The 27,361-nt window shown below is 39.6% G+C and overlaps 1 protein-coding gene across 1 annotated transcript in view; it reads left to right on the top strand.

The window, feature by feature from the left end:
* Positions 1-27,361, top strand: part of LOC131064422 (nucleolar GTP-binding protein 1) — a 184,686-nt gene that overhangs the window by 82,090 nt on the left and 75,235 nt on the right. Inside the window, exon 6 of the mRNA XM_057998564.2 lies at positions 12,111-12,185. Coding sequence (XP_057854547.2) covers positions 12,111-12,185 — 75 coding nt within the window. The remainder of the gene's footprint in view (positions 1-12,110; positions 12,186-27,361) is intronic.

Raw genomic sequence — 27,361 nt, 5'->3', positions numbered from 1 at the left:
TTCTGTGGCTACCACAATGTACCGACACCTCCTGGCGTGGCTGGCCTTGAGTGGCCCAATAAAATCCAACCCCCAACGCTCGAATAGGTCCTGAGCATGCAAAGGGTTGAGGGGCATGAATTCCCTTTTCAGCGGCTTCCCCGCTCTCTGACACGTATCACAACCTACTACCCATTCTCTAGCATCATTATACAATGTGGGCCACCACAGGCCCGCTAGCAGCACCTTTCTTGCTGTAGTGTCTAGTCCCATATGGCCTCCCGCGGGCCCCTCATGTGCCTCCCTCAGGATGCTTGGCGCCTCTTCCTCCATCACACACCGACGTAACACCTGGTCGGGTCCCATTTTATACAACAATCCATTAATCAACTGAAACGTGTAGCTTCTCAACATGAGTTTCCTTCGTTCTCCTGGTGGCTTACCTTGCGGGAACATGGAGGTGGAGAGATATTCCTCGATAGCAGTATACCATGGTGGCAGTACCGCGATCTTGAATAGTTGAGCATCTGGAAATTCATCATTCAGCCCCTTTGGCAGCTCTCCGGACCTAATCCGGGACAACTGGTCAGCAATGACATGGCTCTTGCCTGGCCGTACAATTATCGTGAACGTGAACTCGTGAAGGAGCAGTAGCCACTTGCTTATCTTGCCTTGGATGATGGGTTTGTTTACCAGGTACATCAAAGCCCGGTGATCCACATAGAAAGTGAAGGGTGTTGCCAGCAAGTAGTGTCGAAATTTTTGTACAGCATAGACCATTCCGAGGGCCTCCCTCTCGGTGGTGCTATAGTTCCTCTCGGCTTTTGACATCAACCAACTGGCAAAATAGATGGGGTGGTCCAACCCATGCCCCCCTTCTTGTGCCAGTGTAGCCCCAATGGCATAGTTCGAGGCATCCACGTGTACATGGAATTCTCGGTACCAGTTTGGATATGCCAAAATAAGTGCTGCCACCAGTCTCCTCTTGAGTTCCTCGAATGCTTCCCCTTGTGCCGATTCCCATATGTACGGTTCGCTCTTCCTTGTCAGTTTGTCCAGTGGGAATGAAAGTTGGGCAAAGTTCTTAATGAACTTTCGGTAGTATCCAATGTGTCCCAAGAAGGACTTGACTCCCGTCACATCAATGGGCGACTGCATTTCTACAATTACCCGTACCTTATCCGGGTCAGTTTTCAGTCCAGCTTTACAAACGATATGACCCAACAACTTTCTTTGTGGTACCATAAATTTGCATTTCCGGGGATTCAAGGCGAGCCTGGACCTTCGACATCTCTCCATGCACTTTCTCAGTGCTACCAAGTGAGCATCTTTGCTACTGAAAATTGACGTGTCATCCAAAAAGGCTTTAAAATTTCCCACAAACATCTTATCAAAGATGTGAAGGACTATCCTTTGGAAGGTTGCGGGAGCATTGCACAACCCAAACGACATCCGGTTGTACGCATAGACTCCGTCCTCCACCACAAAGGTGGTCTTCAACTTGTCCTCAGCTATTGAAATCTGGTTGTATCTCGAAAAGCCTTCCAAAAATGAGTACATTTCATGGCCAGCCACCTCCTCCAGGATGCTGTCTGTGAAAGGTATAGGGAACGGATCCTTGATGGTGACTGCGTTGAGGCATCGAAAATCTACGCAGATGCGAATCTGGTTGGCCTCCTTCTTCAGTGAGATTACAATCGGCGAGACCCACTCACTTGTCTCCACCCGAAATATGATGCCGACCTCCAGCATTCGTTCTCTCTTCGTTCACTTTGGTAGCATAGTTCTTATTCATTCGGTACGGCCTCTTCCATACTGGTTGGGCTCCCGGGACCAATGGTATTCGATGGATGCACATTTCTGGCGGGACCCCCTTCAGATCCTTGTAGGACCAGGTGAATACGTCCTTGTATTCTATGAAGATTTTGAATGTTGTGGCCTTCAGCACCGGGCTCCAGTCGTCGCCTACCCAGATATTTCTAGGGGTGGCAGTGTCTCCTAAGTTTGTCTCCTTCACGATGGAGTCTTCGTACCGTATTGGTCTGTCCTTTGAAAATTCGTACGCCAGGACATCATTCACTTTGGCGTCTCCCTTGTTATACTCCATGTACTCTGGTGGGAACTCCTCCTTCTCGCCTAGCTCGTCCTCAATCTGCAGCATGTGACAAGCAGGGTGAAACACGTCATAGTCTTCCATTTGCCAGTGGAAGAGTCCATTCAATGAGGAAGTGTCATCTTCTGAGCATCCACCGAGTTCAAGCACCCCTTCGTCGTTTGGTTCCCTCTCGTCTTTACCTTCATAGGAATCCCACTCCCATCTGTTTGAGTCCTCTGAATCCGAGTCAGATAATGCAAGCTCCTCGCCGACAACCTTGGTCCTCAGGTCAATCGTGTACTTCCGCCCCCCTTTCTCCATGGAAAGGGTGTTCGTCTTCTAGTTGTGGTTCACCTTTGCTGTAACCAGCCACCCTCTCACTAAGATGGCGTCATACCCCTTCTTCTTGAGTGGGATTACCACAAAATCCAGTAGGAAGGGTTGTGTGCCGATGGTCACCGGCTAGGCCATCAGGGTGCCGAGTAGCTTGATGCCATGTTGGTTTGCTCCAACCAAGTTGAATGTGGGTGGCCATAGTGTTGGCTTCCCCAACTTCTTCCATGTATGCTCCAATAGCACAATAACCCCCGAACCTCCGTCCACGATGGTGTCTTTGAGGATAGCCTCGAGAATTCCCATCTCTACTACTATAGGATGCTGACCACTATTTAAGGCCAACAACATTGGGTCAGCCGATGGGCTGATTGAAACTTCCGCCCATGTCGCACCCAAAGGTGCCTGTGCAGTGGTTTGTACAGAACTAAAAATGGCGGTTCTCAGTTGTGGCATTGTGTCTAGAAGGTCCTTCACTCTTATCGGCACCTCCATCTGCAGTACTTGCCCAATTATGTTATTTTCGGCTTCAGTACGGGATGATGTACTCACCACCTCTACATTGTTCCGTCGTTCTTCTGTCATCTCGCGCTCAATGTTGGCTTTTGCCTCCCGTAATTTCTCCTCCTCCGTACGGGGGTTGGGATAAGTGGCCTTTTTGGTCTGAGCACGGGTGATTGCTAGTACTTCTTTATCACCAATCTTCTCAATGTTGAGGAGGTTAACCCTTGGCTTGGGGCAATTTGTCTCATCGTGGTCTCCAGGACCACACCATCTGCACAAGTGTTGCGGTGCCTCCTCTTTCTGGCAATCCCGCGCAAAGTGTCCCCACTGGTTGCATGCCCGACACTGAATCATCGGCCGTCCCTTGGCATCATACTCCATTCGACTCCGATTATTGCTATTATTATTGTTGCGTCTTCCTCCTCTTCGGTTACCTCTGTAACCGCTAGATGATGCCTTAGTGTTGGCTTGAGGCTGCGATGTGCCTGCTGTCGCTGATGGTTGCTCCTGGGTGAAGAGCACTTGGTTCCCCCGTGTCTTCATGTTGTAGGGACATTCTTTGGTAGACTGTCCCAACACTCGGCAAATATCGCAAAAGGCCTTTTTTGGACAGGAGCCTTTCGTATTCTTCTGAAGGGCTTGCACCTTTTTACTCGACCCCTCGTCGCTACTACTTCCGTCGGAGGAGTCCTCTTCAGAGGATTTGTCTTTCTTTTTCCTGGATGTCTTCCCTTCACTCTCCAGGTCCATTGCCTGGTTATAGGCATCGTCGTAGGATGTGGGGGGTACAATTTTCATTTTCCTTTTGAGTGACGATTTTAAGCCCTCCACAAACCACCTTTTCTTCAACCCATCGCCAGGTTGGTTATCCATTCTTCCTAACAATTCCTTGAGGCATCGGCTATATGCTCAGATGGTCTCACTTTTCCCTTGCTTGGTGCTCAGGATTTCTGCTACGATTTCATTATCATCTCTGAGGAGTCGAAACTCCTTTTCGAAGACTTTGTGCAATTCATCCCAAGTTGTCAGTTGGGTTTTGTTAGCATTCGAGTACCAATCGATGGCTACACCTCGTAGGGTGGCGGGGAATTGCACCACCCATTCCACCCTATCGGCCACGCCATTGGCCGACCAGATTGTTTCACATGTACGACAATGCCGTATGGGGTCTTCTTCCCCATTTCCGGTGAACTTCGGCAAGTTTTGCTGATTCGCCATTATGTTTCTTGGCGGCGGCCCGGTCTTCCCTCCGGAACTCAAACTTGTCCCTCCAAGAACTCCTCCTCCAGACACTGGTCCTCCCAAAGGTACTTCCTTGAGATTTAGTCCGTTGGGCCCCACCAAGTTGCTCTGACTACCAGGGTGTGGTGAGCCTGCATCGAACAGATTGTTTCTACTACCGTGACCTTGTGTCCTCCTGACACCTTCGGTCGCACTGGTATCCTCCGCCTCTCTGTTCTCGGTCTCTGTCTCGACTTCCCTCCTGGTCTTGACACCTCTGTATGGCGTGTACGGCTCTACCGTACTCCCGTCACCAATCTCCTCCAATGTTAGGGAAAGGTCCCCCAACCGTTTCCTGGTGGTTTCTATTAGTGCGGAAACTTGGCCCTCGCCAGAGCCATTGCTGCCATTTCTGCCGCTTCCTTCCTTGGCAATCCTCTTGAATCTTCTTCTTCGTTCTGCTTGTTGCTCGAGAATTAATGCTCATTGAGCGGCTTCAGAGTCCCCTATGTATTCCTTTTTGTTTTTGTCCTTATTTAGCAGATTGGGCATTAATTCTAAATTCTCCTTATGAAATAGAACAAGACATCATATTGAAAAGAACACTTTTATTAATTCATCCCTAGTATACAATGTATGTCACTACAGTGGGGGTGTTCTTGTTTATTCTCCTTCTCCCATACATAGTTCAGGGATTATTCACCCCTCGCTCGGTTTCATTGCGCTCCTCCTCTTGGCGCTCATGAAACTCCTGTAGGATTTGCTGGCGTTGGTTCTCCCGATAGGTGTCTTCCCTGCGGTTTTGAAGAGCCAAAAATGCCTATGCTAGAAGGTTGGGCAAGTTGCTCATCAAATGATTTACCACCGGGCTTACACCAAGTGCACTCCACACAACATCCTCTGGAACATCCTCGGTGGTGGCTTCCCTTCATACGTGTGTTTCAATCACCACCTGGAGGATGCAGGAGAAATCTTTCGTAAGTGCTAGTTCTCCCTTGAACAGTTCTTCAGGCTCTTCGTTAGGGTTACTGCTCGTTCCTTCGGCCAATGGTTGTCCCATTATCCACGTACCATGTAGTATATTCCTGTGCTCCGGATAAATTTCGGCAACGGCGCTAGATGTTTACCCTCTGGGTGAACAGTTTAGAACATACAGATAGAATGCTTAACGAGAAACAATAATGCCATAGGTACCAGATAAGATCAAGCAAATATAAGAGATACTATTTCCATTCATAATCATGTGTGTCTTTACAAGTTACCTTCCATGGTATATAAAGGTATCGAGGGGATGCGAGGGGCAACCGTCGCACCCGTAACTACCATCCCTTGGTTACATTACTAACAAAGTAAAGTACTACCTAATTAACTACGGTTTTATTCCCGTACAATATTACCGCCAACAGGTGTTACAGGAGCTCTTTGGTGATAGCAGGGGTATTACACATATTTTTCCTTGGGATCCAAGTGGAGTAGAGTTTTCATTGCAGCTGAGATTGCTTGGGGACAAACAATATCAGGAGGGGCAGATTGTAATGTCCCCATTTTTGGAGAAGAATTAATTAATTAATTTAATTAGTTAATTTGTCCAAAATATTTTTTATTTTTCATGGATAGCTTAATTAATTATTTAATTAATAATACTAAGTTAATTATTTATTAAGTTGTCAAATAAATTAAAAATTAAAAGACGACTTTATATTTAATTAATTTAATAAAGTGACTAATTAAATATTATTTCATAAAGTCACTTCTAGAAGCTCCTGGAGGTTGGGGTGAAAAAGTATTAAAGGAGATCAAGATGAAGCTTCAAGGCAGCTGGGATTTGGCTTTGATTTTGATTGGATCTTGTAGAAGCGAGAGGTGTTTGCAGACTTAGGTCTTTGGTAACGAAAACTCCCATCGATTGCATAACTGAGGGAGTGAAAGACCTTCCGAGGGGTTGCAGCTGAAGGTGGAATACACTAAGTCTTCCATATAGAGCTTAATGAGCTATTGCGCTTTCATGGTGGATGGGTATTCATGGCGATCTCAGATTTTCAGATCTAGTGTCCATTGTGCATCTATTTTGAGTGAAGGAGTGAGGCGATCTTATTGAAGAATATCTTGTAGTTAGCTTGTGAGTCTACTGTCATAAATGCCAGGTTTGAAGCAAGTTCGAATTCCTCTCCTTGTCCACGATTTTTGATCATATCTTTTCATTAAGACAACAAATCATCCTTCTAAGGTTAGCGATAGATTGGGAGAAGATAGGCGATACTTTTTGAGCCAATTGGAGGGGGTATTGTGCGGAAATCAGGGCCTTATCAGACTGAAATCAAATCGTACCAGTCAGCCTCCTACCTTCGACACTGATCATAACTCATTCATTTGGCATCGGATCTCTTCAATAAAGGCAGCGCTTCATTGGTGGAGGAAAGGGGATTCTTTGTGACAATTTGGAGTGTATTTGAGGAAGGATTGGAGTCTAATCAGTCTGAGACAATTCGTATCAGACAGCCTACACCTTCGATTTTGGCCTATACCTCTCTATATAGGCATTGACCCTCAATAAGAAAGGAAATGCTGCTTTGGTGAGGATAAGGTGATCATTTTGTAAGAGGGATTGAAGCTAGGAGCAGGCTGTCATTATTCTCAGACCATCCTACTATAGCAAAGGGGACGATTTCTGAAGACAAAGGTTCTAAAGCTGATTGGAGGGTTCAGGGTCAACGATATTGCTTGCTTCTTCAAGGCGATTAATTCCTGGATCTTTTGGCATTACTATTTCATTGTAATTTCAGACTGAATGTATAGGTTAGTTGCAGTCATTTGTCTTCAGAAAGTCTGAAAAGTGGTCCTTAATAGCAGTCCATGTATATGATCTTATTGCTGCCAATGTAATGTCCTATTTGATAGTCAAATGAAATAAAGAAGAAAGGAGTTTTGATCTGCATCTACATTCATTATCTGAGGGTGTATGACAATTGTATGTCATAATGTCAGTTTGCTGTTAGTTATGATTGTTGGACCTTTCCTAAGTCGACCATCAAATAATTTAAATATTAACCTTAGAATGGAGTATTAATATTTAAATAAATCATCTTAAAATCAAAGACTGATCAGAACCAAATGAGCCGGAAATTGAAGTGCTGAAAACTATCAAGCTGAATTTGGTTGGAGCTCGGCACTGAACTGCTAAAAAAAACACTGCCTGAAATGACACTTACTAAAAATAGTAAGTTCTGGAAACAACTCCAAAAAGATTGCTCTTCGAACCTTGAGCATGAGCTCAGAAAACCCAGAAAAACCCATAAACCTTAACGACTGTCACCAACTTACTAAAAATAGTAAGTTCGGAAAACTTTCTAGAACGGAATGCATGTCATACCCTTGCGAAGCTCTCGGAAAACCCAGAAGGAATCCACAGCCTGAATTGTAGAATTCTGAGTAGTCAATCATCAAACAGCTCACACAGACCTCCACAAAAGTTGGAAACCCTAATTCTGCATTTGACTGGCCTATGGGCATCCAAGGATAGGCTAACAACCATTGGAAAGCGTAGTGCTAAAAATGGGGATATTACAGAAATTGAATCAGACTTCTGCAATGTTCAAACAAAATTTGGAGAAGGTTGAACGTAGCTTGAAAGTTTGGCACAAGATGCCATAGGAAAAGCTGAATGTTCTACAGGAGAATGGCATCCTTCCTACTAGAAACATGTATCTAGATTTTGGAGAACTCCTAGAAAATAAATCCCTTGTCCTGAAATCACTTATTGAAGAAATTGATGATACTTTGGGATTGTGCATGGAAGTGTTGCAAGATATTGTTTCTCACTATGAGAATGTTTCTTGTAAAATTGTAAATCAGAATGTGGAGTTGTTGCCAAAAGAAGATGTTCTTTCAGATTTGAGAAGGAAGATTCAGCAGGAATGGCAGGATGAACAATTTTCAGTTGCATCAATCCAAACCTTGGTGAAGTACCAAATTTTTCTGCAGGAAATCTAGGTGAAGTACCAAATTTTTCTGCAGGAAATCCAGGCTACTCTTGAGAAGCATAATTCTACGATTCTTAGTTGCAGTGATACCATTGTCAAAACAATGATTGTTGCTAAGAACACTCATGAGCCAAATCCTGATGAGCTACAAGGAATTATCCAGAAGTTTGAAGAATACATAGTCAAACATGCTACTGTATAAGTGTTTTAGTTTATATTTCAGAATTGTAGTTTTTCTTTTGACAAGTTTACTTGTAGAAACACTTTTGTAATTGCAAGTTGATAACTTGCACTTTTGTAATTACAAGTAAGCTGATTACAAGTCAATTTAGAATAAAACTTGTAATCTTGAATAAGTCTTAGTTAGTAGTTGGAATAAGTCATGGTGGTTGAGAGAATTTCTCAAGCTAGTTGGGATCCTCCCACTTTTTTCTCAAGGCCTTTCTCCTATAAATACTTGAGGGGGTCTATTGTATCTTTTTATCCAGTTGGAAAGCAAGAAAACTCTGTAGGATTTTCTACTCATAAAGACTTTGAGCTTTATAGTTGTAAATTTGCCATCTTTGAGTAATACAAAAGAAGTGAGGAATTTCAGACTTTGAGTTGAAGTCTTGATTTGTCCCTTTGTGTTCTTATGTCATTTTGGGGTATAACTTTGTGCTTACTTTGAAGATTGTAGAAGACTGGTAAAGAGAGCTTCACTTCATCTAATTGCAGACTTTGTGTTGCAGCTATTGGGAGTGGAATTAGTTTAAGAATTACAATTAGAGTTGAGAAATATCTCAAGACTTTGTATTTGTGATAAATTCTCATATAGATTAATTTTCGAGAGCATTCTATTTGCAGACTTTGTGCTGTTGTATATTGCATTTGGTTTTGAAAAGTTATTATTATAAAAGGTTGATAGGATCGTTGATATTCAAGACTTTGAGCTTGATATTGTTTTCCTGTCCCAAAGGAAGTGACAAAAATCGTTGGGTTATCAGGAAACTTCATTTCCACTTTTTCATTTTATGGTACAAGTTATTACTGATATTTGCTTTAATTGCTATTCTTTTCTATGAAGAGGAAAGAACATAGTTTTTCTTGAAAGAAGAAGGAAAACTGTTGTGCCATCCATATTAAATTAGTTTTGATAGGGGGAGCCTTCCCTTAGAATTAGGAGAGTATTTACTCACACATTGTGGTTGAAATCCACAATTTTGTACAGCTGTTGAGGTGTACAAAATTTTCAACCAACTTTTTACACTTATTAAAGTAATACGTTTTACTTGTTTGCAAAGTCATTCTTCTTCAAATGCATAGAGGTGAGAAACGAACCTCCCTTTTGTGGCCTTGTAACTTTCCAAAATAGCCTCTCCAAGGTCTTCATTAGGGACCATTTTCTCTTTGCATGTGTTGAGTTCATCCATGACCTCATCAGACCTAAAGCCTTGAGAGAAGAAAAAGTTCAGGTTCAAGTAGTAGGTAACTATATTAATTGTTGGTGGAGTTATTTGTTTCACCTCTTATCAATAATGTGCCAAAGGGGTTCATATTTTTTTTTGTCATCCATAAAAGTGGTGCATTGCTTCCTCGGCATTGTCAATGGTTATTTTTTGCTTCTCTTGGTTCCATGCAGTACCTTTGAGGGAAGGTTGGGCATTAGGAGTCTTATTTGAAACAATGAAATCATGAATATCTAAATGTGATGTGGATGGTTTAGTAGAAGTACTCGAGTTAGAAGTGCCTTGTATCCATGGGCCAATTCAAGAGCTCACTTCTTTGATCTCAAGAGAAGAAGCCATTGCAGTTGCCATTGCCACAACAGTCATACAACCTTGAGCTTTGTTTCATCACAAAGTGAAACATTTCCTCCAAGGATCCTTGCAAGATCAAATTTTTAATAGTTGACGCTTCATGTTGTTTTCTATCCACAATAAAACAGTCCTGCTTGTTCCCTTGGGTTCCCATGTTCCAAGTAGAGTCCCTAGCCTTGCCAACAACTCTGCTTCTTCATGCCATATCTCAAACAAAAAAATAAATTTCAATGTTTCATGTCCTATCGCAAACCAAAAAAATAAAAAACTAAAGATAAGCAAACGAAAATCTTAGCAGATAGCTAAACAACAATCCCATAAAAAAAGGGAATAAAAGAAAGAAAAACTTAATAATAAAACCCTATAGTGTGAGGAAAAATAAAATAGAACTTTGAAATAAAAAAAGAAAAAGGCAGGGACATACGTTTCAAATGCTGCCAAAAATACCATCCAATCAGGTTAAAATCAGTAAAAATTCCATTCAAATCGCTTGAAATTGTGAGGAAGGCTGTCAACGCCTTCAATGAGTGAGATCTAGAAGAGTGAAAGTGTGAAAAATGAACTGACTTTTTGGCTTTATTGCTGCAAACTGTTCTTTTGTGCTACTTGGTGAGTTTTAGTATGGATTTGCAATTACTCAGCAAGGTTATTGACAAAAAGTTGTTCTTTTTTTGCAAAAAATTGCCACCTAAGTTTTTGGGCAAGTGACTTAGGAGAATACTTGTCTCACGAAAACTTGCTTGTGGGCGAGTTCTTTGGTGAGTTGTAAACTATGGTCTCGACATTAAAATTAAACCAAAGTATTGATTCAATAGATTCTATAGTCCTGCAAGTTGGCATTTGTGGTTGTGCTTGATCTAGGGAACCTAGTTTTCACATGATTTATTGGCATAAGGTCTAAGGCATAAGAATCCTTTACACTTCCACTATTCAATCATAAGATTGTAGTTAGTGTACAATGCCTATTATTATGTATTGATAATATGGTTTATTCGACTATGTATTAATTGTTTGTCGGCTTTAGGTAGTTATAAGAGTCAGTTGATGGTTGTGTTCCTCTTGGCAACCATCAAGTCCTTACAATATATTTTGTAACGTCAAGGAATGTAGTATGATCTAGTCAGATTGACTTTGATCCCTGGCTGACCATCTCGGGTCTACTTCTGTAATAACTTCCTGTGTGATTAAAGATATACTTTTACTCCTCTATTTGGCATGCATTATCAATTCTATTCACTATTTCGAGTATACATTTTATCAGATTGTATAGTAAACAAAAACTTGAGTTCACATTTTTAGGGAAAGAGAAACTTTAGGACTAGAATCCAAAAAAGCATTATTAAATTTCATATACATAATTAGGATTAAGCACTCAACGTTTCACTTATCTATAATTCCATATATGCAAAAGAGAAACCGCACCACCTTAAAATTACACATGGCTTAGAAAATAGAATATCTCAGATTAGTGCATCACACGGTTGAACGCAAAGGTTCATGCTTCCTCTTGATGAGATTAAGGGAAGCATGTGGTTTGTCACAGAGAGTCACCCTCTCTATCTTGTTTGACTCTTACTTATATTCTTTACACTCAAGTCTAATATCAAATGTGTATGTGGAAATTATACATATAGCCAAAGCATTGGATACCACTCAATCATGTCAGCACAATGTAGATTACATCATCACTAACAACAAAAGATATTGCTCATTTAATCAAACATAAAACTATCATTGCTATTAAAATGATGGGACTATAGATATCGCATAGGACCAGGCTTATAGATGAACCATCTGATTAGTTTACTAATTTCAAATAAAATTGTTTTCATACAATGTCAAGAGTCCACATCTGAAAAGCATATCATCCATCTCTGTCAAGAGAGATGGGTACAATGAATGAAACTGTGATCATAAACAGTTGGGCTTACATGATTCATATAGTCAAAGCAAGATTATATGTCAAGAATTGGCAAGAGAAGACAAGAAGTTACTAATCCTAAACAACCTGCATCACTTATTTTAGAAAGATAAAGATGAGAAGATACTATTTCTAAACAACATGCACTACCTATTTGAGAAAGATATTCAGATTAAATATTCTGTTTTTAGGAGACTAGATGCTTATATTGGAAGATCTCTTCCATGTAAAAAAATAAAATATTTCAATGTTTTCACACCTGTTTTGGTTTGGAACAGGTTTTGCAAGCAGTTGATTTGTTTCGAAGGAGGATTACATCAATAGGAAAGCAACAAGCTTCTGTTTGTGCTAAGGTTTGGATGTGGTGGTTTCACTTATTTCATGAAAAGATATTTAATATTTCTTTAGAGAATAGAACATTGATTTCTATTTTGAAACAAATGTTTAAATGAAATTTATTAGGGTGATATAAGCTTGAGAAAATTGTGTATGGCATGGGAATATGGGAGGTTTTTTGCCATATCTTCGCTTTTAATTGTATCTAGCATTTGTATATTTAGATTTTATCAGAACTCAAAGCAATTATGCCATGTGATATGAGCTACTGGTAAAAGGGGCCACCTTATTTTTAACTTCTAGTTAGTTCTAACCAAAGAAATGGGACTCGGACTCGGCAAGGCCAAATCGGACTCGGACTCGATAAGGGACTCGGCGTCAGACTCGGACTCGGCAAGGGACTCGGCTGGACTCGGGAAAGTGAAAAACTCAAGAAATTTAGAGATTTTTAAAGATTTAAAACTTGTTTCAGACACCCTCTATTGAATACACCTTAAAGACACAATAACATCATCATACTCGGCTCATTTGATTACATACACAAGTATACATCAATCACATAAGCATAAACGCAAATTGTAGCTGAAGAAAATAACAAACATAGATATATAAATATTGTCAAACGTATACAATATTACAAAACTCATGGAATAAAAAATCCATGTCATCATATGATCATCATCAAATGTTTCATACAAATACCAAAGGTAAATACAACAACAAGCCTATGGCTCAGAGGAGCGTGCACCCTCTCGCCCTGGCCCCCTGCGAAGGCGTTTAAGGTAGGACCTGGATGATTCAGCAGCCATAGTCGCTCCCCGCGACACCATGCCATGCTCACCAACATCAGGAACAGCTGTGTCACTCTCAGTATTTCATGTCTCTGCTCGTGCTCTCTACTCCTCCTCTGCCATGGCTACAGCCTCAACCTCTATATCTACCTAGTCGATCCAATTAGTGTCATCATCACTAAAGACAACTGCAGGAATCTCAGGATCTGTTTGACTCTCATTGGCCCACTCTGCTTCAAGATCAACCTCATCTAGAATGATAGGAGAGATGTCAACTAATGCATTCTTTCTCATTCTCAGGCGGAGGTTGTAGTGAACAAAGATGAGATCATTCATCTTCTCCACAGATAATCTATTGCGCCTCTTGGAGTGTATGTGCTCAAACATACTCCAATTGCGCTCACAACCTGATGCGTTGCATGGTTGGCTCAAGATGCGAATGGCCAACTTCTGAATATTTGGTGTAGTTGGGCCAAAAAAGCTCCACCAATGATCTGAGTTTGAAATGAGAAAAATAAATAAAATCAGTCTCACTCATGAACTCATTTAACAAGTTACATTATACAATAAAACTAAAATTAAGCCTTACAATTTATTTTTACTTGGCATCATAGTTGTCCTACCGTCTTTGGCGACAGGATGAGAGAAGGTCTCCCCTTGTGCATCTGAGAACAATTGTAGCTCTCGAATAAGCTCTATCTGAGAAGTACCAGCAGGTCCCATCTTCTCCATGATTGAGTATAGCCCATTAAGGACCTCCACATCAGCCTTGAAAGAAGGGATAAAACGGAATGCCGGATTCAGATAATAGGCTGCTGCATGGATGGGCCTATGAAGCTGATGATGCCATCTCCTATCAATGATCTCCCAAATGGGACCATACTTGCTCTCATCTCCTCCATAGACGAATCTGATGCCCTCCTTCGCCCTATCCATGCCCTCATATATATAGCCCATTGCGGGCTTATCTCCATCTGCAACTCGCAACAAAACCACCAAGGGCTTAACAAACTGCAAAATTGAAAATATTGTGTAATTTAGAAAAATGAGCAAATAAGAGAATACATATGATAAGTTATAAAACATGAAATTAAATTGTAGAATTTATAAAAAAATTACCTTCACTATCTCATCACAAGGGACCCAAAAGTCTGGCTCATCAAAAATGCAGTCTACCATATCTTTCCCTACAGGGGTGGTAGCATAGGATGAGGAAGACCACTCCTCACCAACCATCATACATCTCAAGGCAGACTTAGACCTAAGCATGGACTGCAATGTGAGGAAGTTTGTGGCAAATCTTGTGATTCCTGGACGATGCAACTCCTTCTGCTCTGTGTATTGTCTCATAAGAGCCAACACCCATGAATGATTATATACAAATTTGCACACATTTCTTGCCCTTTCTACACATCTCTTGACCCATAGGTTTTTTCCAATATCCTCCAACATGAGGTCAATGCAATGAGCAGCACATGGAGTCCAAACTATAGATGGGTGCCTCTCCATCAATAGTCTACCTGCAGCAACATAATTTGTTGCATTGTAAATTGTAATTAATGGAGGTACAAACTATAAGATAGTAATTAATTTGCAAACAAAATTAGTTTGTAATCAAAAGTTTACCCGCAACAACATAATTTGCTGCATTGTCGGTCACCACCTGTACCATGTTCTCCTCACCCACCTCATCAGTCACCTCCTCTATCTGCTCACATAGGTAGGTGGCATTCTTGCAATGGGCGGAGGCATCAATGGACTTGATGAAAACGGTGCCCCCTGAAATAAAAAAATAAAGCTAGGTCAATGATCATTCAATAAACCATTAGATAAAAAATAAAAAATTAAAGACTATATGAAACTAAAATTAATCAATCACCTGCGGAAGAAACAAGAAAATTAAGGAGAGTTCTATTTCTCCTATCCGTGCAACCATCAGTCATGATGGTGCAACCTTTAGTGCTCCATATCTGGGGTTGTTCATCTAAATCCTTCTTCACATCATCCACCATTTGAGACAAAATGGGTCCCTTCAAATCACTCTCACTAAGGGCTTTGAACCTCGCCCCGCATATGGTAAGGGCATCAACCATTTCTTGCCAATAAGGAGACCTATCACAAATAAACTCAATGAGATAAGTTAAGTATAAAAATTAAAACAATCAAACATAAAAGTTATAAAACATTCACCTGGCTACAAAGAATGGAATACTGTTGTAGGTCCAAAACCTGCCAACTGCCATTCTAGCAGCATCATGGACCTCCTTGTTCCAACCCATGCCCTCAAGCGACTGTTGGGACCCAGGAGTAGTGCGAGGCACAAAGAAGGAATCCAACTTAGATTTATGAATCCTCGGTCCAATGCTAACACTCCCACTACAACTACTAGTGCTAGGAGCATGAGAAGTGGCAGTGGCACTGCCACTTAGAGAAGTAGAAGCAGAAGCACCAACAATAGCAAACTGAGTGGGACGATATGAAGGTAAGGAAGAAGGGCCTCCAACACAACCTAACTGTGTCCCTCTTCCTAAATTTGCCTCTCTCCCAATGGACGCTCGATCCTCCTTTTGTTTCTTTTTCCTTTCAATTTCCTCAACCATTACATAACATTCACATACGGCCTCAGGGAGTGCTTTTAGGCATGGTTCGGCATCATGTCCACGCACACCAGTAATATGGTATTTAGTCTATATATACCTCCATGGAATATTGTTTTGCAAAATGTACATTTTGTTTGCCCCTTTCCTTGCCCTGGAAAATCCTCATGATATTTCCAAGTAGGGTCCTTTCTAATGGGGGGTCTAGAAGCTAAAGTAGACATTTTAGGATAGTTTTGTAAAACTTGAAGTTGAGGCAAATAATAAAGTGAAGTTTTCTGCAATAAAACATTACAAATACAAAATAAAATTAATACATACATTCAAAAAAACTAAAGTAGGGTTTGTCAAACCCTACTTTTAAAAAAAAGAAATTTACAAACCCTACATAGTACAACACTACAACTACATACTACATGCTACATACAAACATACAAAAGATTTTGGAAGAAAATGTAAAACTTTCAAAATAAATGAATAGAAAATAGAATTTTTGCATACAAGAAACAAAATAATCTTCAAAAAACCAATCTTACCTCTTACAACAAGCTTGAAATGAGCTGCAAACTCTTATCCAACTCTTGATGCACCAAATTTAAACACAATGCAGCTCCAATGTGACAAATTGAAGAAAACTTGAGCTTCCTCCTTGCTGGTTTTTCTTCTATGCACCCTTGTTTTTCTTCCCAACTCACTTTACTCCAATTTTTGCAAGTGAATGAAATGAAGGTCACTTTTAGGGATAGGAGATAATTAACAAAAAAAAAACGGATTTGAAAAAGCATTGAAAACTAATTGTTTTTTGGTCTTTTATTTAGCTTCACGCCGGTCGAGTTTGGGGTCGGGACTCGCTGAGTTTGGCGAGTTTGAGCCAAACTCGCCAACTCGGTGAGTCTGGCAAGTTTGCTTGCCAGACTCGGACGAGTCCGAGTCCGAGTCCGAGTCCCAGAGACTCGCCGAGTTCAGGTGGTTCTTGGCGAGTCCCGTTTCTCTGGTTCTAACATCTCTAGTGTTATTCATTGAAACACATACCTTTCATCAATAATGATTAAATATATTTTCCATAGGAAATGGATCTAAAATAAAGATTGTAAGGGAGCAAACAAAAGGAATATATGAATCATCAAGGAAAAAGCTTGTCAAAACTATGTAATGTCCCTTCGTTAGGCATCTCAGACTTTAGCGGAGGTTGGCCTACTATTAGGGTCCCATCGGTCAGCAGTGTGGTTTGGGGACCCAATTGGGGGTTGTGGAGCTCAACAGAGAGCTTTATGGGCCTTTCAAATTGGAGTTCTGGGTTTGAATCCATGATTAAATTGAAATATTAAGGTTGGCCTTAAGGGAATAGTTAAAAGTGAATAGTAATCGAGAAACATAAGAGGAATAGTGAAAAGTTCCCCCCATCCTAGTAACTTAAGTTGTTTTTAAAAGCGGGCGAAGTTCACAATGAGGAATTAGAGCCTCAATGTTATTTTATGATTTTTAGGCCAAATAGTAACCCCAAAATAGATAGAATTTTCTTGGAGAGGAGAAAAAGGCATTTTGTCTATCATTTGGAATCATTCTTATGACTTAATTTTGAGAGCAGCAGCAAACTTGAGGGTTTGAATAGATTGAAGCTTCCAGGAACACAAACTTCTGGGAGAATTTTGGACATTTGGATGAAGACCCATCTCTCCTAGTGAGAGGTTTCAGCATTATCCAGCTTCAATGTAGTTGGCAGCCTTATTTGGGGCTCTAATTGCAGATTTATCAGTTTGAGGGCAAATCCTTTTCAACTAATTGCAGGACAGACCTTCTAGAGGTCGCTACCACTCATTTCTAGCTTATTCTTAGCTAGCTGTTCCATCTTGGAAATAAGGGCATCAAACCCTAAGTTGTATTTGGGGTTTTTAGCTAATATTGCAGCTGATCTCTGATCTTCATATTCTCAGTTACCGGTTTTTTCCCTAAAATGCCCAGGTCCTGGTCCTGGTTCATGCTTGGTCTTGGTCCGAGCCTGGTTCGACCTAGATCGCACCCGGGTCCTGCCCAGGCGACTGGGTTCCCTGTGGGTCCACATATTCTCAGTTACCGGTTTTTTCCCTAAAATGCCCAGGTCCTGGTCTTGGTTCATGCTTGGTCTTGGTCCGAGCCTGGTTTGACCTGGATCCCACCTGGGTCCTGCCCAGGCGACTGGGTTCCTTGTGGGTCCTGCACCCACAGGGAACCCAGCCGCCTGGGCAGGACCTGGGTGGGACCCAGGTCAAACAAAGGAGGACCCAGGTGTAATGTCCTAGGGTTATTGTGACACTATCCAAACTTCACTGACCTTTCAACACAACAAACTACAACCGACAGATATTATTCCCCCTGGATTCACATAGCTAGATTGCAACTTAAATTAATTATAAAGGAACAGATAAATAAATGAGGACAACTTAACTGTTTTATTATTATCTCTGGAATAACAGAATTACAACTATCTATTTTTGCAGATCCAAAGTTAGACCATGTATGGAAACCTTTACAGTACTCGAAAAAATTGTAATGAGATGTATGAACAGTCTCCTAGCTGAGTTGGATGATACCTTGTATGGATTCCCTGATCTGAAATATTTTCTACTGTCCTCAGTTGCCTAGCTAAGTGTAAACAAGGGGTTCTTGAATGTGCTTGCCTCAGGTATGAGGGTCATGATTTTTCTTTGGGTGTGGTGCTAGATAGATTTGATAGGCCAACCTTATGAAACTGGTTTCTCTCATTCAAAACAACTAGTCTAAAGTTGGCTAGATTGTTGATGGATTGGGAACTGTGAACATATATAATTTTGATGTTTGAAGTTTGAACCTATATATATATATAAAAAAAGTAATATATATATACGGACGAACCCGTACCCGTACCCAAGAATTTTTTTTTTTTTTTTGCCGAATCTGCGAATCCGTACCCGAATCCGAACTTTAATCTGAACCAGAACCGGTAACTTAGTTCATATTCAATCAGCTGGAAATTTGTATCAGACCTATATGCTCAGCTAATGGTATGTACATCGGCCTTTTGAGTGAAAGAAAGTCATCTTATTTGTCTTCTTTATGTGTTATGCATTATTAAATTTTGTATCAGCAGTTTTCTTTCTTTTAGCATTCAAGAATCTTTCAAAAACACTCTAAAACCAAACAAAAAACAAGAAAATCAGTCAAACCCTTTTCATCATACGCTGGCCAAAGACTTCATCAGCAAAAAAACAATTGCAAATAACCTCAAAGTTTGGATCAAATTTGGTTAAAATTGGGTTGGGGATCTTTCAAACTACTAGGGACATTTTAGAAGACTAAAAGAGAGATTTGGTTAAGGTCATAGAGAAGATTAAATTGGAGGTATTAGATTTCTGCACCTTCACCTTGTTTTTCAATCCGCTAAGATCTAATGTAGGACAGTCTCTTATTTGCATATGTTAAATTTGGTCTCTCCTAATGAAAGAAACTATATTTTTTTTCATGAGCGTTTGCAATTTAATAAAAAGGCATAATAAACTATTCTATAATGTATGATCACATGTTTCCATTTTTATAGAGTTCCTTCTTTTCTATTGACAACATAGTAAGGAAGTTCACCAATCAACTAAGTTGAGAAAATATTTCCAACTAAAAGGTACAAATAATATAATTAATTATACTTGAAATAATGGAAGAAACCTAGTGTTCAATTGCTTTCAGACTAAGTGAAGCTTGTCCTTCCAAAAAGAAAAAATCGTCTATTTTCAAATTGCAAGAAGAATACTAATCTAAATTAGCTGTTCATGTTTTCCATAAAGTCTGGAAATTTCTCGTCAAACTTTTCAACTTTCTCTTGGAACACTTATCTAAATGTAATATGCTTTCATCAAGTTCATATCTATCCTTATTAAAATAATATCTTTATTATTTATTATTAACTAGCTTGCCAGTTCGGGTTCAGGCACCGGTTCGGGTTTGAAGAACCGGTACGCTGGTACAGCAAAATTTTGAAAAGGGGTTTGGGTTCGTTAGTACAAAAACATGTATATATATATATATATATATATATATATATATATATATATATATATATATATATATATATGCAGCCTATAAGCATGAATTAGGATTAGCATGTCACATAGCATCATATAAACAACAAAACCAACATAAACTTGTAATCATAGCATCATGATCATACCATAACAACATTATATACAACAAGTTTAATATCAAAATGATAAAATATTCAAGTATCATTCTTTCAACTTTCAACAATTTAAAGTTTGATCATCAAATGGATTCTCTAATTCATCATCCCCATTCTCCTCCTCCTCATCATTGACATTGACATTAGATGAATCAATGCCAATGCCAATGCCACTTACACTTACACTTGCACTTTAAGTTTGTTCGCTATCTGAGTCATCAAATGCAACAAGCTGAGAAGTGAAAGCATCCAAATCAGTATGTTCTGGCTCTTTATCCCACATCTTTGTTTCCCCTTGCTTGTAGTCATGTTGCTTGTGTGAAATGAGCCAAGTTAATGTTTTAAAACTCACTTTTAGGGTTATATTTTAATTTTTTATGTGGTGGAATAAAAAAAAATTAAATTTTGCAAAAAAAAAAAAACCATTTTTGAGCTGTTAGTGTTGGTGTTGGAAATAAGCCACACCCGGACCGACGATGGATTGGTCCAAGAGGGGCTAGTAGCTTAGTGGTAGAGCACTCTAGCAGCGTATGGAAGGTCCTAGGTTCGAGTCCTAGTTGGTCCATGTCTCAACATGGTATCAGAGCCAGGTCCAGGCTAGGAGCCCCAAGTACACGAGAGGTGTGGCTTAAGGGGGGGTCTTGGTGTTGGAAATAAGCCACACCCGAACCGACGATGGACTGGTCCAAGAGGGGCCAGTAGCTCAGTGGTAGAGCACTCTAGCAACGTATGGAAGGTCCTAGGTTCGAGTCCTAGTTGGTCCATGTCTCAACATGGTATCAAAGCTAGGTCCAGGCTAGGAGCCCCAAGAACACGAGAGGTGTGGCTTAAGGGGGGGTGTTGGTGCTGGAAATAAGCCACACTAGGACCGACGATGGATTGGTTCAAGAGGGGCCAGTAGCTCAGTGGTAGAGCACTCTAGCAGCGTATGGAAGGTCCTAGGTTCGAGTCCTAGTTGGTCCATGTCTCAACAATTAGACCCCTAGGTTTGACCTGGGTCCTCTTGGGTTCGACCTGGTCCAAACCAGGCCTGTGAATCACAAACCATGTCCGGACCACAAGCGAACCGGATCGGAATCCCGAACCAGGACCAAACTAGACCGGACCAGATCAATACCAGGAGTCTAGGGGGCCGAACCTGGTAACTCAAATTATTAATGATCAATATTGTAACATAATGTAAATATTAGTTAGTTTCTATTTTACGATTGTTTCTTTATAGAAAAATTCGTTTTGTAATTCTTTAAATGATCTTTCAATCATTTCATTAATTCATTGAATATTTTTCCAAAACATGGTCTCAGAGTGAGAAGAAAAAAAATTCATTTTTTTTAAAGGTTTTTTTTTTTGAAAAACGTTTTTTTCTAGCAAAGCTTTTTGAAAATATTTATTTCTGAGAAAATTTTCGATGGGCCTAAGTGTGATTCCCGCGCGACCTTTGCTGTTCATGCTTGTAAACACAACGTGAAATATTTTTGTGTTTTTTTGGTTTGTTTTCGTGGGTTTTCTTCGTGTTTTCCTATGGCAGTGGTGCGATTTTGGTGCATTATTTCCAAGCGACAACTTCTTTTCTCTGCCTGTGTTTTTGCGATGCATTTCGATTTCGCATCTTTTCTACTCTACACGACTTGCTTCTGTGTGCCGTGATGCCTACTTGTGACTACCTGTAGCCTACGTGATTTTTTGTGCCTTCTTTCGACCTTTGTTGGGTTTGTTCCGATTGTTTTTTTTGTCGCTTTTTTGCGCCCAACGACGCGTCTGTGCCCAATGTCCCCCTTTTATGCAACCTCTTCCTTTTGCGCAATTGGCATTTATTTTTGGGGGACGAAAATTCTTCCTCTTTTTAGACGCGATTTTTGTTGCAAATCTGTGTTTAGTGCTCATATTGTTGTGTTTGTTATGAGTTGTTTTAACAACTCATTGGGAGAACTGTATCAAGAAAATTTAGGATAGGCCCAATCCTATAAATGCATTGTCTCAAATGCTTTGAGCGAATTGAATTAAAATATTACTGTGTGTGCTAGATTTGCTTACATTTTTTTGAAATGGTATCAGAGCGGGTGCTTCATTTTGAAGATGGCAGGTGGATTATTTAATGGTCTTGTGAAGAAGCGACAAAATCTTGTGGCAGTGGTTTTGCTATGATCCCACGTGATCTCTGATAGGCTATTTGCACTTTGTGATTTGTTCGTGACTGACATTGATTTGTGCCTTCAATCTTTGCAAATGCATTAAATAAATTATTTGACGGCCCGTGGAGTTCCAATTTGCATTGTTAGTTTGCACAGTGCTTGCTTCAATTGGTGGACCGAGGTTTATTTATTAGCTGTGGTTTTGTACTTGTTCTACACATATATCACTCTGGTTCTTTTGTTTTGGCACATCTACTCTTTGCATGGAGGTTGCAGTTCAGTGGTACCTAAAGTTTTACCCGACACTTTTAAGTATAGAGAGAGCAGGGAAACATTTTTTTTAATCTGCTCAAATTTCTTTTTCCACTTGGCGTTGCCATCATTACATGATCTATTGATCCTTCGTGTAGCTGTGATGGGATCGATCTTTGTTGGTGATTTTGATCCCTGGTGTTGTCCTCATTTTTGGATTCTAAAAAATGTGACAACCCCTACAAATTTTTGCCTAAAAAGTGTCATTTTTGTCTCCAAGGCATGTTTTACGAGGTACAAAACTCACATTTGATAGTGTCAAATCATTGGGGGGTGTCTTTGCTATCATTGTCCAAGTTTTGGTGTGTTTTGGTCTTCCTTTTCCTAGCTTTCTGTGCAATTTCGGGTTTCAGAACAGTCACTACAGGTTGAAGATTTTACTCTATGGCACACTTCCCGATGCAGGATTTCCCCTTATCCTTTTACTGGCTTTATCCTCAGTCCATCCTTGAACCATGTTTCAAATTTCGTCGCATTCTGGGTTCGTTTGCTATGTCTTTCCTTCAATTTCGGGCGTTTTCTCCCTGAATGCAGGAGGGAAATTTTCCTTGAATTGCAAGTTTTAATGATTTTCTTTGTTTTAGTCTTTGTAGGGAAATTTTTGGCTAATTACAAGTGCACTTTATTGAAAAAAGAAATTGTAACTCACTTTTTATTTCCCCCTTGATGCTTTTTGGCTTTTTAAATCATAATAGGGATTTTTTGGATAAGTTACAAGTTAATTTTAAATTGCATATTTAAAAGTCACTTGTAATTCTTTTCTAAAACCCCTATTTTAATGTCTTTTGCTTGTAATAGGGATTTTAAACCCCTATTACATGTGATAAGTTATTAAAACTTGTTGTAGGGATTTTATTTTCCCTTTACAAGTTATTTATAACTTGCATATCTCTCTCCAAAACCCGATTTTGCTTAGAAATGGAATAAAATGAAAATTTTAAACTTGCTATTGTGCCCAAAAAACTCGATTTTCTCCATAAAGTGTAAATTGAGGAATTTTAAACTTGCAATTGGATTTCTAAAACCCGATTTTGCCTTGTTGAGAGAAAAGTAACATTTTAAACTTGTAATATGGGAATTAAAACCCGATTATCAGTATTACATGTAAAATGAAACTTGCTGTTCTTTCCCAAAAAACCGACCAGCAATATTGGAGGATTTTGTTGACAATTTCCACTGATTTTTGTGGAGAAATCTTGGGAGGAGAAAGGCGTTTAGGTCTCCTTACTATTTTCATGCATTTTGAAACTTTTCTCATGCCATTTGGTGGATTTGTTTGCTGGTTTGAAGGTGTTAATTTCAAGCAATCAGATGTTAATCTAACCAATTAATTATAGTCAGACTGTGAATAAACAGTAATAGTAATAAAACACAAGACACAAGATGCCAATACCCTGGGAAAACCTCCTTCTTGGAGGTGAAAAACCCAGCCTTAAATATGATATGTATTATCTCAATTGTAGGCAATTACAATATAGCAAACTTATCTCAGATTGCTGTCCAAACAGCAAGTTGACAAGGTAATGAAGGATGCAGCCCTAATCAACAGTAGATGACCAAAAGAGAGGATCAGCAGCAGATGACAACAATAGGCTGGAGCAGAATTGCAGAAGATCTTGACAACTTCGCCCAACAATATCCTTGACTGAATTCGCACAAGTGAAGAGTTCGCTAAAATGTAGGAGAGCAGATTGCATTTGCTAAGAATGATTGCATAAATGACTTCATCTTCAAGTGGATTATATACCATCCTTTTTGGTGCTAAACATCCTCAAGTCGGCTTGCAAGATAAATAATTAATATTATACATTTTCCCATGTTAGGTATTGGGTCCAACCCAATAGCCACCACGTTACAATTGAGCCCAGCCCAAAACATAGATAATTGTTACATTTGGGTCTACCCTATCTACAAGTTACATTCAATATAGGACCACAAGTTACATCGCCTAATTAGGGTCAGACCAAATTGCAAGTTACATTTATAGGGCCTGTCCTATCCACAAGTTACATCATATATAGGTCTTGCCCAAACAAGACATAATTACAAGTTACATGTATTTGGGCCCAGCCCTAAGTTCAATTTACATAATAGATAATGCATGTGTATTTTAATTGTCATTGACAACATTAAAATACAATAGATAGGTATTCGAGCTAGCTACTATTTCAACACGTTTTAACAGCATTTTTTTTTTTTTTAAAATGCCACGTTTTACTTCTTCAAATGCCACGAATCAGACCTCTCCTAAGTCGTTTTGGCTTCTTTCATCTTGGCATGGAGGGTGAAGTTATTATTTGACCGATTCTTCATGCTTTTGGAAGGCGTTTTGCTGCCCATGGCGTTTTGGTAAAAACGTGGCTAGGGTTTTGGAATACGGTTAATCTCTATTTAAGAGTTTTCCTCCCTTCTTTCAAAAATTGATCATCTTTTTGAAGTGGCATTTTAGTTTGAAGCAAGGTATGATTTCTTTTCTTTTCTTGTTTTCTTGTTTTTCCTTTCTAGTTGTAAATTTGTGTATATGTTGGTTTTGCCCCCAAAAAACGGTTTTGTGAGAGAGATTTTCCTCTTTGATAGCAATTTGTGGATTGCATTGTTCTTCCCCATTTTCCCTCTTTACTTGTATTCGGGATTTTAAATCCCGATTACAAGTTGGATGAAAATATTTGTTCTTCCTTTGTGGTTATAAGAATTTAACCATCTTTTGTAGAAATTTCAAGTTGCAAAGATGAAAAATACCCATCCTTTCAAAATCGGGTTTTTAGAACCGGATTACATGTGGAAAGTTCTTCCCATTTTCTTGAAGACGACATTCTCAAAATTCTTCCATTTTCATCCATATTCATTGCCATCATCTGTACATACCTTTCCCACCATTTCATCCACTCATTTCACACCTTCATTCATTTTCCCCATTTAAAGTCTACCTGCAGTCAGTCATCCAGAACCCGAAATTTGTCCAAAATGAACTCAAAAAACACTTGAAAATGAATTTTAAAGGTCCAATTACAAGTGCGAACTTGTAGTTACCCATTACACATATGAAGTTGCATGTTTGTTCTCCACAATTGCAAGTTAATGCTCTTGTTTACCCCACACATGTAATGCATCTTCCAGAACCCGAAATTCACTTGTGAGCCCATTTTTGCATCATTTTATCCCTTCCCTTGTCAGTCCAGTTTGTACACACGACCTACCAAATCAATGAATTAAGGCATGGGCCTTATTTGGCAAGCAAATTTCAAGATTGGAGGATGACACAAAGAAGAGATACAACAACAATTCATGGTTGAGAGCACAAAATGCTTTCAAGACAAATATCGTCATAACATGAAAAGAGGAGGGCAGCCCTTTCCCTCCGGAAAAGATAGTACTTCCCCAAGCAAGAAGATAAGGATGCAAGTTCCCATTCCGTTCCGGTTCAAGATGTCTTTACCAATCTAGAATACTTCAAGTTCTAGCATCTTGAAGTGACATGAAGATCATCACAGACAAAGGATGATGCAGTTAGAGTCGCGTCTTTAGACACATGGAATAGTTTTAGTTATGCATTTGTAATTTTGTTTTGACAAGTTACATGTAAAAAAATAACTTTGTAATTGCAAGTTAACTCATTACTTGCACTTTTGTAATTACATGTAAAGCAACTACAAGTTGTGTTCAATTAGGACTGTAGTTGGAATAAGTCATAGTTAGTTATTGAATAAGTCTTGGTGGTTGAGAGAATTTCTCAAGTTAGTTGGGATCCTCCCACCTTTTTCTCATGACTCCTCTCCTATAAATACTTGAGGGGTCTATTGTAATCTTTATCTTTTTGGCAATGCAACAAAATTCTGCCAGTTTGTATGTGCATTCTAAGACTTTGAGCTTAGATGTAAATCAGATTGCTTTCAATGAAAGAGGCAAGTTGTGTTGAGATTTTGTGCCAATTCAAGTTTTTATGTGACGACATTTTCTAGAGTTGATTGTGAGTTTTGTTCTATTGTGAAAGAGGGATTTAAATTCAATCTTGCAGACTTTGAGTTGCTAATTGTATTTAGAGTTATATGTTTGGTTTTCAGATTTGGTCTTGCAGACTTTGAGCTGCTTATCATATTTGAAACTAGTGTGGAAAGCTAAAGTGGGAAGATAGCTTGTAGACTTTGTGCTACTTCTATTTTTAAGACTTGTGCATGTAAGGTGAAGTGCATCTGTAGTTAGACTTTGAGCTGCTACATATTGTGCTTAGTTAGCAGAAAATCATCTAAAAAGGTTGATAGGAGAATAGATAGTTGAAGACTTTGAGATTTCTTTCTGTTTTTCCGTCCCGGGGAAGTGACGGAGGTCTTTGTGCCTTCATGGAAACTTTGCTTCCCTTTATGTTCCAAAAATCCCACAAAAAAGTCCCATTTCTGTATTTACTGTTTTAAGTTAACTTGCTATCATTTTTCTGTGAAGAGAAAAGGATATTGGCTTTCTTGAAGAAAGAAGAAAGACTGTTGTTTCATCCTGTTTAGTTTTAGATTAGATATAGATAGGGGGAGCCTTCCCTTAATTAGGAGAGTTTTACTCTCACATTGTGGTTGAAGCCACAATTTTGTATATTTCCCCAGGTGTACAAAATTTTCAACCACCTGGTAGGTTGCTTGTTTGCAGCGGTATTGAACAATACCATTGAAGAGCACTGACTTTGATATTTTCATTGCGTTGGATCATGCGGTGGCAGACCGAGTTAAATGATTCACTTTCTAAGCTGATTGATTTCGTTGATTAGCGTCTCATTTGCCAAAACCCGTTTTGCAGGACTCGGCTCATTCACATTCCATGTGAATAAAGACTCAGGCTTCTTCACAATAATCTCTGATTTATTTTGATGACAAAGCTCCTCAAGGCGGTAGGTGAGTGCTCTGCCTTTATTTTGGCTTCTTCGTCCGACATGATTGATGCTTGCTAGAGTGGTGTATTGGTGATCTTTACAAGTTATTGCTGGTGATCATTGCCTTAGAACGCACATTGAATCTGGGCGTTGTAGATGATTTCATTTTTGGCTTGGGTTGGGATTTCTTGCCTTGTCGATAGAGTGGTGCTAGCCGTGGTTTGTAACAGAGGACGTGGAGATGCCATACTAGTTTGAATAGCTATTGACATCAATTGACATTATTACCATATATGTATCAACCAATCAGAGGTAGAATT

This window comes from Cryptomeria japonica, chromosome 1 (assembly GCF_030272615.1).
Source record: "Cryptomeria japonica chromosome 1, Sugi_1.0, whole genome shotgun sequence".
NCBI classification, from domain to species: Eukaryota; Viridiplantae; Streptophyta; class Pinopsida; order Cupressales; family Cupressaceae; genus Cryptomeria; species Cryptomeria japonica.
This window is presented reverse-complemented; position numbering and strand designations above follow the sequence as displayed.